The 15,140-nt window shown below is 40.4% G+C and overlaps 1 protein-coding gene across 8 annotated transcripts in view; it reads left to right on the forward strand.

Annotated features, from left to right (window-relative positions):
- LOC147018714 (calcium/calmodulin-dependent protein kinase type II subunit alpha) overlaps positions 1-15,140 on the forward strand; it is a 226,493-nt gene that overhangs the window by 191,256 nt on the left and 20,097 nt on the right. For 6 of the 8 annotated variants that reach the window (XR_015062497.1, XR_015062499.1, XM_085898674.1 and 3 more), the window contains 4 exons: positions 2,543-2,583; positions 3,488-3,532; positions 4,771-4,819; positions 11,209-11,284. Coding sequence is in view for 6 of the 8 variants with exons in the window: in XM_085898674.1 (XP_085754800.1) it covers positions 2,543-2,583; positions 3,488-3,532; positions 4,771-4,819; positions 11,209-11,284 (211 nt within the window). In the remaining 2 variants the exon portion in view is untranslated. The remainder of the gene's footprint in view (positions 1-2,542; positions 2,584-3,487; positions 3,533-4,770; positions 4,820-11,208; positions 11,285-15,140) is intronic. The other 2 variants (XM_085898676.1, XM_085898675.1) reach the window with 1 other exon arrangement.

A 15,140-nucleotide genomic window follows, 5' to 3' on the forward strand; every position in this document is an offset into this window, starting at 1 on the left:
ACATACCCACAAAAACCAAAACATTGCTAATTTCTTAACATTTTCAGATTTCACTCCATAATTTGACACTTATTTAGTCCACATGATCCGATCCTCCAAACCGAAGTAATGATTTGATTATACAGTATGCATTAATTTGTCCATGAGAGTCGATCATGGAAAATCGCATCATATAATGCATAAAATTGCTCCAAGCTCATAATTTGATAACTATAGAACGTACAAAAGTGATGTATACAGCGATTTGTAGCTCTGATGAACAGGCATTCGATAATATGAGTGAGGAAAGTGAAAGAAAAAAAATTGAGTGCTTTATCGTTTAGCAGGCCAAAAAATATATATAACATGGTGAATTAAGCTCCTTGCAAGGGAGAGCGAGGTTACCGAGAATGCGCCTGATAAAGGATATACTTAAATAAGGCTGTTCATTATCTTCAAAAGGGGTGTTTTAATTAAGCCAAACACCCAATTTTCATTCATGCACTTCCTTGGAATTTTCTTTGTATGCATGCAAAGTTTGGGACCGATACGTTTCATGGTTTTGGAGTTATGGAGGAAACGGACACACACACACACACACACACACACACACACACACACACACACACACACACACACACACACACACACACACACACACACACACACACACACACACACACACACACACACACATTTCTTATTTATAGGTGGAGGAATTTGCCTTAAATGTTACTTTTCATTTCAATGTTTTGGATCCATTCCACAACTTTGTTGTGTTGTTTTGGATCTCAATAAATTCCTTTCCAGAAATCTTCTCGTTCATCTTTTTCAGGTGGACTTAATACATTTTACTTTTGTTTCCCTCGTTCCTGATAGAATCTTTTTGGATTATTTTCAAACATCTGGTTTTGTTTTCTCCCGTTGTTGACTTTGTCGCAGTTTTTCTTATCTTCCTTGATTTCATTTCTATTTTGAGTTTGTCTTCAGCAACCATGACCTCTAAATTTTCATCCTAGATTTTATATTTGCTTTTTTTTTTTTTTTTAGCTTTTGGTTTCTGTTTCTTCTTGTGAATTGTTGCATCCATCCTGTTTCCTTACTCAATTGTTCTCTCCGTGTCTCTAGTCTGTTTCCATGGTGAAATTTGATTTCTGTTTGTGGGGCCTGGTCTATTCTTTTCATGGCATTGTTTGCCTGTTACTTTTTCTTGAATGAGTAGTGCTGCTGCAAAGCACACAGTATTGATTTCCTTCAAGGAGGAAGGTTAATTTTAGTGTAATTTTACCATTTGATCACGGATCACGATTCATGGACCAAGCTGTGAAGCACAGACAGAGAGAGAGAGAGAGACAGAGAGACAGAGAGACTGAGACCGCCCACGTTTATTAACCGGAAAAGGTGAGAACTCGATACCTCTCATCCATGGATATTTCTCGTATTTCCTGTATTTTTCTGAGTCCAATTTTCATTGAGCAACACACCAATTATTGTTAACCATTTCAAATTGCCACTCCTTCGTTTAAATACTGAAATTGTTTAAAAGACGATTTGACAAATTGTCTTCGTCAGGTTAAAATTGCCTTAGCTGTTGCATCTGTTGCAGGTCTTTTTGTGATGAAATTGATTTCATATGTTCCAAATACAAGATGTTGCATACGAACAATTGGTTCTCCTAACTAGTATTTTCATCCGTTTGTTGTTTTATATTCAATCGAGTTGTGATCTTTCTCTGAGTGTTGTAAATCTTATACTTTCTACTTTGTTGGCCAGCTCTTCTTCCTGTCCATGCTGCTCTTCATCATCCTCATCTTCCTTTCTGTCATTCTCCTTCCTCTTCCTGCTCATCATCATCTGCTGTTGCCATTTTCATCCCCTCCATCTGTGTAGGTGTCACCTGGTCCATGTCAGTGAGTTGGATATGCTCTCCCCCCCCCCCTTTCTGGGGTGAGACTGCATTTCCTTGTTCCATCACACTTCATCTCCACCGCTGGACTCCCAGTGATACACAGCCCTCCGAGCTCCAGCTTCACTGCATAGCCCCTTCCCATGCCAACGCAGCTAAGTCCCCACCATCCCCCCCCCCCCCCGCCCCCGAGTGAGCCCTCAGCTCCAATCATCCTCACCTCTCCTGCCACTTTTTGTCTGGCCCCAGCTGTTAGTTCCTCTATTATATTATTACTTAAGTATCTATGGATTGTTGATGCAATCCTTTCAAATTTATAAAGTGGAACATCTCTGTCCTGATGGCCAATTTTGTTTTCATCACTTGGTACATAAATATTTTCCTCTTACGACGCATCGCCCACTCTTTACGCACGTATGTGTGTGTGTGTGTGTGTGTGTGTGTGTGTGTGTGTGTGTGTGTGTGTGTGTGTGTGTGTGTGTGTGTGTGTGTGTGTGTGTGTGTGTGTGTGTGTGTGTGTGTGTGTGTGTGTGTGTGTGTGTGTGTGTGTGTGTGTGTGCGCGCGTGTGTACATGCATATGCATTTTCAGAAGGAATGATTTGCTTTTATGCTGTATCTGTTGATGCACACCTTTGTTGAATTATCTTTTGTTGCAGGTGGGAAAAGTGTTGGCAACAAGAAGGCAGATGGTGTAAAGGTGAGACAGAACATAAGGTCAGATTGTGTCGTCAAGATTTTGCAACACTGCCAGGTTGTCCTTGTGCTGGAATTCATGACCCCACTGTTTGACCCTTTGTTGTGTTGACCAACACATCTTGATGGTCAGATGTAACATGTGGTTGTTATTCAATTTAAAGGTCCCAAAAGACCCTTTTGTATTTAAGCTGCAAAGAGCAGAACCTGCAGGTGTTATTATTACAGAGTTTGCGACATTATGAGACTCAACAAATCAACACCTCAGCGATTTATAAGGTACACTGATGGAGTCAATTGACAGGTTTATCTTGAAAGATCACCCTTTTTTGAGAGAGACATTGCAATGTATATATATATATATATATATATATATATATATATATATATATATATATATATATATATATATATATATATATTTCAAATAATGGTTCTGGGCTATTTGTAAATGTTCTGCAAAACATGTCACAATATTGCATTTTGACTGGTCTTTTTTCAGCACGAAAGAGGAGACTCATTTTTGACTGTGCCAAACATATTGAACAGGAGCTAGTAATATATATTGAGTGTCTCCATCAAATGTACGATTTAAAAACAGATAAGTATTCAAATAATCTTTGCTCTTGTGTTCTTTGGAGAAGGACGTGAGGGATTGCCATACATACAGTGTATAATATGGGCCAAGGAGATTCGCTGATTAATGAGACATGAAGAGAATCATAGTTCATGGAGCGATTGATATTGTACTGAGGGTCTCGTAGCATTCATTTTAACCAACTGACCCATTATGTAGGCTATTTGAATGGTTAGACCACAATCCCTTGTTCAATTTTTTATGGGGCCAAAATGCCATTCAGGTCACAATATGATCTGACCTGACTTGTCTCTACCATGCATCCGTCCAGGAGCACCAGGCTACGGTTATCCATAACACCCCTGAAGGGAACAAGGTACTGAAATCGAGGCATGACTAACCCCGGCGTGACTCCTCAGCATCATCTGCTATGGTCACCCACTCACCTGCCATACATACATCTAGACAAGCCTTTAAGTGCAGGCCACCATTTTGCAACTGGAATGTCTAATATCTTTATCTGCTTGTCCCTTTCTATCTATACCCCTCTCGCTCTGCTTCTTTTTGTTCAGCAAAAGCATCTGTTTGGCCTTTTTGTTATGTTGCTTTGTAGCTTTAAAACTGGCTTTTGGCTTGGTTTGCATTAGTTTTATATCACCATAGGGTGTGTCTGATGAAGATAGAGGTTTGAAATAGTCGTTCAAGAATGGAGTTGATGGAAACTTTTGCAAACCGACATTAATATTGCACACTAACTACCCTCATGGGAAGTGGTTCCCATTCCTGGCCTGTGGAGATCTATTGCTCTGCCCATCGTTTTGTCTGCATGCCCTTTGTTTTCTGTCAATATCTCTCCCTCAGCCTCTTAACTCTTCTCCTCACTCTTCTTTTTTTCCCATACTGCATTTCATTTTGCTCATCGTATTACGATGGAAATTTGATGGTTGGAGTTGGTGTGGAAGTATTCAGTTGGTGGTGGTATCGCTTTCGGATTATTGACGGCATGTAATGGCTCACAACATCTCTTGATGTTTTAGTGTTTTATAAGTCAGCTGCCCCCAGACTTTTCATCTGTGGTGTTGTAACAGTAAATATGGAATGATTCTTCTTTTAAATAAAATACGTTTTTTATATACAGGATCTGAAAAGGCCTAAAAAAAAAAAAGCATGCTTTTTAGGCCTTTTTACCATGTATACTTGGTTTTAGTTATATAACAGCAAATTGCAAAACAATCTAGTGTGCAAATGGTTCACACAGAGACAAAGAACACTTTTAAGGATCCTGCTCAGGTCCTATCAAGTAATCTTCAAAACCTGTGTATCCCTGTCTGGCCTTCATTGCCTTCCTCAAAACCCTGTGTACCATCCATTTTGTTTGTCTAAGTGCTGCCCTGGAACGTTCTTAATTACCAAATATACATATTATCTGCAATTAATTTTTTTTTTTGCCAGGGTAAGGTGGAGGAGGGACTTATTAATTGTTTCTTTGCAAATTATTTGTTAGTTTTATTTTTTCTTAGTTGTGAGAAATACTGGAATTAGTTTTAATTGGTCTGAAATCACACTTCTGAATTACAAGGCTTTTTGTAATGTATTCAATGCATTCTTCAACAGGAGTCAACTGATAGCAGCAATACTACTCTGGAGGACGAAGATGTGAAAGGTGAGGTTTGGACCTTGCTTATACTCTCAACACTGTATACAAAAACATTTTTTTCTTGCCAAAACGAAGTTTTGCAAGATATGTTAGTCAGCTTGTATGTTTTTTTTTTGTCTGTAATCACATATAAAAAATTCTGCAGAGCATAGTTATCATCGGAAATTTTTGTAACTTCGCATATCAGAGGCCTATAGAGGTCCCTTTCAGAGCACAAAATTTTGAAGGTCAAGGTCAAAGGTCAAGGTCACTTTGGCGCAAATCAGGGGAGTCGACGAAACCCTTATTTTTTGAGTAATTTTGATCAGATCGTCTTCAAACTTCATGGGAATATAGTTCATGGTCTGGCGCTCAGCTGATTAATTTTTGGTGGCGATTGGCCTTGACCTTCATATGTTTTTTTTTTTTTTTTGGTCTGTAATCACGTATAAATCACTCTGCAGAGCACAGTTATCATTGGAAATTTTTGTAACTTCGCATATCAGAGACCTATAGGAGGTCCCTTTCAGCGCATAAAATTTTGAAGGTCAAGGTCAAAGGTCAATGTCACTTTGTCGCAAATCAGGGGAGTCGACGAAACCCTTATTTTTTGAGTAATTTTGATTGGATCGTCTTCAAACTTCATGGGAATATAGTTCATGGTCTGGCGCTCAGCTGCTTAATTTTTGGTGGCGATTGGCCTTGACCTTCATGGTTAGCCCCTCAGGTCAAACATATTTGACCGCAAGGTCAAATTTTCAAGTTTTAGGAACCATATCGTGTAGTACCTCAAATTGAACACCTCGATGAGTGCTTTCTAGATATGTCAAGCTTGAGACATTATGACGTCATTTGGTGACGTTATGAGGCAAAAGCATATTTTTCATGGTTACTCTGTAGAACGATTCTCATCGGAATCTCTCGTAGGCAGATATTCCTCAAGGAGTCGCTCCTGGTGGATAGCAGCTCTGTTCACCTCAGTGTGACCTTAAAGAAGTCACGCGTGGTCACCTTTTGGCAAGATACGGGTCACCCTGCGCGTGACATTGGTTTATATTTTATATTGTTTTGTAGTCACTGAGATTGATGGGAGTGCCAGAAGCAGAAGTTAGGTTGGTGGAAGGTACAGTATGTATGAGGGAATGAAAGGAAAAGTTTTGGTTTGTCTTAGAATCTCAGAGGAGTTCAATGTGAACATCGGGTTGAGGCAGGGATGCTTTTTCAGCCTACTCATGTTTATCATGATAATGGAGCTAGTGAGCAGGAAGGTAAAATTGAAGGGGATTCTGGAAAGGATGTTGCATACGAACAATCTGGCCATTGTGTTGGAGAGAAAGCAGAGATGCAGGTGGTTTTGGAGGAGTGGAAGGAGGAATTCTGGAAACATGGACTGAAGGTGAGTATGGAGAAGATGGAGGTAAAGGCCCGGTCACATCTTGATGTTTTAGCCAACGTATGCCGATTTTTGAAATTTTTTTCTAAAACGCTGGCACACGTTGAATACGTTATGGGTAAGTTTTGATAACAATGAGAGCATGCTGAAAAACACTGCCATACGTCGTTGTACGTTGGCTTTAAACATTGTACTTTTTGGTTGTCCTCAAATTTTTTCATGCTTGAAATTTCAGGACGTATGCCGGCGTATGACTCACACGTTCCGCTACGCTGGCCACAAGTTGTATGCACGGTCTGCGATCGTTGACAGACGTCAACACATGCTACTTGTAAGTTAATCATAAGTTGAGACACGCCGAGGTAATGTTTAGTGTACCCGAAACTTATTTCTAACCTATGATTAACGTGTTGTTAACACGTTACGCGATCGTTGCCATACATCGATAGACGTTACTTTTAAGTTACTCATAGGCTGAAAGACGTCGGAATAATGGATCGTCCTTGCGTCAGCGTCCACGGCCACGGCCAGGACACTTATTTGCAGCATTCTTCAAACTTTTCTTCGGCATGACGAGGATGTTCACACTTCGATGTCTAGCTTGGCTATGATTCCAATTGTCCATCGGCAGCGTCTATTTAAAATAGTCGAGTTTGAGCGTTTTAACACGTTCAGAAGAAACGCTTCAAATTTCAAAACCCCAGCGTCAAAAAACAAAGGCGAGTGACAGCAATTTAAATCGTTCATTGTAAACAATGAAAATAGCTGAGTGGTAATGTTTAAAAGTCGTTGAGTGTAAAAAAAATCCAATTGTTGAAGCAAGCGTCTACTTTCAATCGTGGAGATGCAGCCATTTAAATCGTTGAGTTTATCATTTAAATCGTTAAATCGTTAAACGCAAGGACAATCCATCATAACCCACACGTTGTAGTATATAACCCTCACACTCACCTACTACTGCCAACATGAACAAACTACTACTAATACTAATACTTATACTAATACTAATACTGATACTGATACTGATACTGTTACTGCTGACATGGACATCGACTCAAAAAGGACTCGAAAACACTGTTGGGTTCCGCTTTTATGAGCAGCATTTTTATATACCAATTCCCAAAACCGCTGGGAACACGTCTTTATATGGCAGTTGTAAGCGAGAAACACATTCATTTATTTTTTTTTGTCGACCGGAAGACGTCATTGGAATACGTCTACATACGTCGATGTGTGTTGGGACTACGTAAAGAATTGGTTCAAAGCACGTCAAACATAAGTTAGAAATAAGTTTTGCGTAAAAAAGACATTACCGCGACGTGTTTCGACTTATGAGTAGCTTATAAGTAGCCTTTGTGGACGTGTGTAAGCGTCCACATATCGTGTGTAAAACTTATCCCCATCGCATGCGGAACGTGTGTCATACGCAGAGTACGTCGTAAAATTTTGAACATGTTTAAAATTTCTTGACGTACTCTACTTACTACGACATATGATAGCGTACTTTAGCGTTGTACTCACGTATACCAAACATACTCGTACCGTATTTGACGTGCCCCAACGTTTTAGACACATTTTTCTTAGGTCGGCATACGCTGGCAAGATCGCCAAGGTGTGACCGCAATGTTGACACTTCCATTTCTACGGCAGTTATGATTCGAATCGTTGTGCGTCAGCCTTTTAATAGGCTACGTCACGACATCGTCTGCGATGCGTGCAACGCCCTATGCCGAAGTTAGACTATCGTTGGGCATCGGTTGTGTAGGCCAACAACAGGTTCAGCATTCGTTGGTATAAGTTATCTATAACACAACGAAACGTTCTGTGTCCGTTACCAATGCGTTATACATAAGACCAAGTCGCTATGAATACGTCCGAATCTTTAAAAAAAAGATCAAAAGTTCAACGTAAGCCAGCGTTTTACATACATTTTAATACGTTGCCATCGCTGGCTAAAACGTCAAGGTGTGACTGGGCCTTAATGTGGGTCATGCTGCAGAGAAAGGAAATGAATATCAGGTATCAGGTTTGAGGGGAAGGAGATTGGACAAGGAAATAGGTTTGAGGATCTGGGGTTAACAGTGACTGTGGGTGGTAGGCCAGAGTCAGGGGTGTGGAGGAGGATTCAAGTGGGTGTGAATGCATGGACGAGAGTGTAGGGATTGATGGCAGACAGAAAAATACCAAGGAATTTGAAAAGGAAGGTTCTGCTGTTTTGTATAATGCTGGCCTACCTTTACAGTCTGGAGATGGTGGTACTGATGGAGAGACAACACCAGAGGCTGCAAGTTTTACCCTCATGGGTAAAGTTCTGCGAGAACATCTGGGTCAGGAGGATTGTGCGAGTGAAGAGGGTGGATATAAGGAAAATGGATGAACTGAGGGAGGAGATTAGTGTGCAGATGAGCTTGACAGGGAGATGGGTAAAAAGCTGGTTGAAGTGGGCTGGACACTTGTTGTGGATGGAGTAAGAGAGAATGGCAATTAAAGCAGATAGGTTGAGGGAGTGAGGTAGGAGGCAAAGAGGTAGGCTGCAGCTGGAATGGAAAGATTGTGTGAGCGATTTCAATAATGTGGGGGTGGTTGGAGAGTGGAGAGAGTTGGCTGAGGACAGAGGGAAGTGGAAAAGTATAGTGTTCAAGGCATGGCAGAAGCTAATATTCATACCATTCAGCCTAACCCCATATATATATATATATATATATATATATATATATATATATATATATATATATATATATATATATATATATATATATATATATATATATATATATATATATATATATATATATATATATATTGGAAGATAGGAAGAAGTCACAATCTTACACATGATAAAATCTATCTTTTAGCTTTCTGTTTGTAAACTCATTTGTAGCTTCATATATCACATTTTAATACTTATATCCACTGCCTATAGAAAATCTACACCCCCCTTTCAAAATTTTCACCTTTTGTTTCCTTAAATCTTGGAATTAAATTGCATTAAATCAGACTTTTTCCACCTTTATTTACACATCGTAACCCAGAACTTCCAAGTTAAAAACAAAATCTACAAATTTCAGAAAATTCATCAAAAATACAAAACTAGAATATCTTGGTTAGATAAGTGCACACCCCCCCTTATAATAGCAATTGTAAATTAGCTCAGGTGTAACCAATCACGTGAAAAATCACACACCGAGTTAATTGGCCTCCACCTGTGTTACATTGCAGTGATTCTGAGTGTTTCAGAATAAAATCAGTTGTTCCTGTAGGTTTCCTCTGCTGGGTAGTGCATTTCACAGCAAAGACTCAACCATGAGAACCAAGGAACTGTCAAAAGACCTCCGGGATAAAGTTGTGGAAAGGCACAGATCAGGGGATGGGTACAAAAAAATATTTCAAAGGCCTTGAATATCCCTTGGAGCACAGTCAAGACAATCATTAAGAAGTGGAAGGCGGATGGTACCACCAAGACCCTGCCTAGATCAGGCTGTCCCTCCAAACTGGATGACCAAGCAAGGAGGAGATTGATCAGAGAGGCCACCAAGAGGCCAATGACAACTTTGAAAGAGTTACATGCCTTCATGGCAAAGACTGGTCACTGTGTGCACATGACAAACGTATCCCAAGCACTCCACAAGTCTGGCCTGTATCGTAGGGTGGCAAGAAGGAAGCCATTGCTCCAAAAATCCCACCTTGAGTCGCATTTGAGGTATGCAAAAAACCACTCTGGATATTTTGAAGCCATGTGGCAAAAAGTCTTCTTGTCTGCTGAAACCAAGATGGAGGTTTTTGGCCCAAATGCAAAAGGTTACATTTTTTTTGTATACCATGTTGAGGTTCGTGTGAGAGATAATACACAGAACATATAACAAGGCAGGAGACAAGAGTGGTGGGAGAGGGAAGCACAAAATAGTGGGGGACAGAGACAACAGGAGATCTGTGGAAGGGAGAGGGATGGGGAGGGATGGGGAGGGATGGGGCGGGGTACACGGGGTAAACAAGATGGTACTACAGGGACTTTCAGGAAGGAGCACAGGGAATTTGAAGGAGGTGGGTTTGGGGTGGATTAGCAGGGGTAGAAAAGATCAAGATTTTAAATGGGAGAAGATATGAGATGATGGTGAACAGCTATTTTGAAGACCTGGAGGGAGGAGTCGGATTGAAGAGAGTGTGGGCAAGTTTGGCACAAACCCAAAATAGCACATCACCCAAAGAACACCATCCCTCCTGTGTAGCATGGTGGTGGCAGCATCATGTTCTGGGGATGTTTTAATCAGCAGGGACTGGGGCAATTGTCAGAATAGAAAGGAAAATGGATGGAGCAAAATACAGAAAAATCCAAGAGGAAAACCTGCCGCCCTCTGCAAGAAAGCTGAAATTGGGACGGAAGTTCACCTTTCAGCATGACAACGACCCGAAGCACACAGCCATAGCTACACTGGAGTAGCTAATGAACATAAAGATAAATGTCCTTGAGTGGCCCAGTTAGAGCCCTGTCCTAAATCCAATCGAAAATATGTGGCATGATTTGAAGATTGCTGTCCGTGAACGCTCCCCACGCAACTTGACTGAGCTTGAACAGTTTTGTCCAGAAAAATGGGGAAATATTACCAATCAAGGTGTGCAAAGTTTCTAGAGACCTATCCCAACAGACGCACAGCTGTAATTGCTGTCAAAGGTGCTTCCACCAAGTATTAACTCAGCGGGTAGACACTAATCCAACCAAGATGTTCTCGTTTGGTAATTTTAATTAATTTTCTGAAATTTGTAGAATTTGTTTTTCACTCTTGGAAGTTGTAGGATACAATGTGTAAATAAAGGTGGAAAAGTCTGTTTTAATGCAATTTAACTCCACGCTGAAAATTTTTGAAAGGGGTTGTGGACTTTCTGTATTCACTGTATGGACAGTCTTAAAATGTAAAACACCACAATCAGTTTTTTGTTCAAGTGTAGAGCTGACCCTTTTTGTCTGTTCAATGGATGTGTCCTTAGTTGTAATAAGCTCAACTGATGATCACCTCCTTCTGCATAGCCCGTAGGCAAGAGATCATTAAGGCCACAGAGCAACTCATCGAGGCCATGAACCATGGAGACTTTGAGGCATACACGTAAGTAGGAGCTTCAGATCACATATAACACATGAAATTGACTCTAATTTGTTACCAACTTCTGGATATTATAAAAATAGCTCACAAGTTGCTTCTTTGGCAATCTCATTGCTTTGGCTTTTCCACATAACTGGCAGTGGATCTGGTGTACGTTTTGAAGTTACATGGGTTTAGTATCTTGCACTGTATAACTCTGTCGTTATTTTAGCAGCATTATTTTACCATTGACTAGCAGTTACTCAATTGCTGTTTTGCCATCACTGCAGGCTAACTTTGTCTGCCATGAGTGGCCATGATGACCTTTGAAAGAGTGTTGGCAATAATTATTAATCTCTTCTTGACATATTCATGAGATCAAATGCTGCTCTATCTTATATCTGACTACGTGGTGTGGGGAGGGAGTGGGTAGTGGAGGGGTTGCTGCCACAACACATTTCGGATGTTTCTGTGGCTTTCCATTGAGTAATTTGTTTGTTGTTTGTTCTTGAACTCCTGGTAAGAAGAAGCTGCTTATTTACCCACAACCTTTTGTCTTTGTTAACTCTGTGTCTTGTGCTTTCAATGCTTACTTTATCTTATTGTATCCTTCTTGGCAGAACACAGCTCTGGCCAATTTGAGTTATTTGAAGGTTGATTTTGAAAATGTGCTTAGTCATTCTGTCCCAATGCATGTAATTGCTGCTTTTGAGACCAATGACCAGTCATGATAAAATGATAGTTAATAAACACGTGAGGGTACCTGTGTCAGAGTGGCGACCTGTCCAGGATTGTGCCCAATAGCTAAGGAGGCTGCTTCGGCAGCACCAACACTCTGCACAGAGTATGGTCCCAATGGAATGGAATGGTACCTCGACCCAGCTTTTCACTTGCTCATTTTATCTGCCTTATCGAAAAATAAAACAACTCTCCATTTTCCACTCGGTTCATTTGTTTTGCATTTAAAAAATATTATCAGGGTTTAAAATCTTAAATTGAACATTAAAGACAAAATTAAATTGGAAAAGAAAGTTACTGGTAGAATACATTCTGGTTATGTTTCATTTGTTTCCAGAATAATGGTTATTTGCATTTGCTGAAGTTTTCTTTTTTTTTCTCGAACAGTTTGGCCTCTGGCGATGCCATCAATGTAGTAATTGGCCGCATGGAATGACTTTTCTCGAGAAACTGTGGCCTGATGAAGCAATTTCAGAAAAAAAGTTGGAGGGTGTTGTAATTTAGCTGTTTTTAAAAATAATTGTGGAAGGAATTATATTCCCACAATCCTCATTAGTGGATCCTTGCCTGTTTTGATATAAGATATACTTTGATGTTCAACAGATGCAGGCTAATCCCATCAGAGCTACTCATAACTCAGAGAAGTTTTGGATAACCAACAGCCAGTCATTGATACTGAAGCAGAGCAACAAAGTTAACATTCATTTGCTCTTGATATTAACACTGTTATGCAAGTTGATTGTAATTTCCCAACAATGCAGAGCAGTTATGAGGACTGGGAAACTACTGTAATAGCAACACAAATCGATCATATCAAGAAAGTTCAGCAAGAGGATGAGATGCTACTGATTAAAGGACTCAAACAACCAAAAAAAATACATAGTTACAAGGACACAGCAGGTGGTAAAAGCAGGAATGTCAAATGGAGAATTTACAGCCAATGAGAAAGAAATTACAAAATTCTACATTGCTCTGGTAAGTCGCTTCATATCACGTGACACGTGGGTCAAACACTTCATGCTCAATGTCCTCTGATCTGCTTCTGCACCCCCAGCTCTCATGCTTGCCCACACCCTCACCATGCCCACTCATCTATTCACTACCCAACTTTTCTCTTCCCTCAAATATATTGACAAGTCTCTGCTCTATAAATCCATGGATCACTCCCGACGTATGACCACATCATTTTCAGATGACATCTGACTAACATAAACCTTTCTCTCACAGGATATCCCTGAATCACTCATCTCCTTTCCTGGTTACTTCTAAGACCACTTTGTCAGACCCAACACTCTTGCCAGTGTTGCTTTGCTGTCGACATGAGGACCTCTGTTTCTCATAGCCCTGTGCATATTGTGTCCTCTCGATCCCTATGGAATATCTGCGGATCCATGTCTCTGTCTGCAGGAGTCTTTGCGTGTGTATTCTACCACACTCTCAGCTGTGACGACAATGCATACGAGGCTCTCGCAGACAATTGTAACTTCCTATTATCCACACATCCCAGGTCTTTGCCTCATCTGTTGCAGCGACAACTGCCACCATTCCAGCTGGCTTTGAAAAGCATTGTAACGTGGCATACAGTGTGGAATATGCAAAAATATCCAATAACATTACCCTGACCTTGTGTTTAAGATGGAGGGTATCCATTAATTATTGACATGGTTGAAGAACCATGTCAAATGTGTAATGACCTGGTCAGAAGCCAAACTTGATGAGCAGAGAGTTAGAGAGTAGCGTAATATCAATGTCTGCTGTAATGATATTATCAAGGTGCAACCAAGCCCTTTTACAACACTGCGGGCCTTGTCTGATCGGTTGTATTCCCAAATCACATTTCTCCTAATGGCTCATACTCAGACTTTGATTGTGCCCACATTCCACTCCAACATTTCCTACTCTTACTCAGCTCTCCTTGACTCCTCAAATCTTTTTGTCATGTTCATCTCTGTGTTAGGCTGTGTTGGAGAACTACCAAGGCACTGTCACACAAAGCAGGTAAATTGGGCAGATTGATCTGTCCACAATTTGACCACACTTCCTTCATCTTTAGAGACGCTAGATTGCCTGGGATGCATTTCTCAACATTATTTTCTCTTTTTCATCAATTCATAGCTTCACATCCCACCTACCATTCCCAACGTCATCCCCCAAGTACGATGGTTCATGCAGCGTGCCAATTGCTGAGAAAGTAGCTTCTTTTTTTCTGGAATGTGAACAACAATCTCTCCGTATAGCTCAAAATCAGTGTTTCTGTCTTCAGATGTGCCAAAGCTTAACATCAGGCTTACCTGAGATATGAATGTTAGTTCTTTTACCATCCACAAAAACTTGGTAGCAGTCGCAAAGTCCATCACTGGTACCTTCACTTCATCTCTTCCTCCAGACAAGTAACAAATTACTTTCGTCCTTCATGGCTCCAACCCCCTCCCACCTCCACAGGAAAAACAAGGATAAATGTGTCCAAGAGCAGCGTCCTAAAGGTTTTGTCGGCTAAAAAAAAAAATAAAAAAAACTTCCGATATTTCGTCACGTGCCTTGATTAAGCCAATAGCGAGACCCGTCATAATGTATTTACGTATTTACGATATATCGTGTATTTACGAAATAAATAGTGTATTTACGAAATTACAATACGATAAATGGAATAATCTTTAAATAGTAACGTGAACTTTTCGAAACTTTAAAGCAAATGTCTGAATATATTTAAAAGTTCATGATAGACGCTCTCAAAAGGCACCGTCAATGCGAGGATGTGTACATGTGCTCAGTATTTAAGGAGATCCGGATCTTGTATATACACGAGCCGAGTCCTAGAGGTTAAGGTTTTGTCTTCACAAGAACAAGAACAAGAACAAGAACAAGAACAAGAACAAGAAGAAGAAGAAGAACAAAAACAACAACGCCAAGCTCTCTATGAGCAGCGTTCGCTACGCGAGACGCTACTAAAAATCCCTTTGGAATGTGAGCCTTCCTCCTGTCAAGGTGGAGACATTCTGAGCCAAGACTTGTTCCTCTGGTCTGCACTTGTTTCTGTGATTTATTCCACGTCTTTTTGTGCAAGCCACCTGGTTGCATCATGGAAACTTTCTATTGTTAACTCAATTCATCATAATGGTGCCCAAAGTGACCCCTTTAATGA

Source organism: Eptatretus burgeri, chromosome 10, assembly GCF_056783735.1.
Source record: "Eptatretus burgeri isolate ZD-2024b chromosome 10, Ebu_testis_v1, whole genome shotgun sequence".
NCBI classification, from domain to species: domain Eukaryota; kingdom Metazoa; phylum Chordata; class Myxini; order Myxiniformes; family Myxinidae; genus Eptatretus; species Eptatretus burgeri.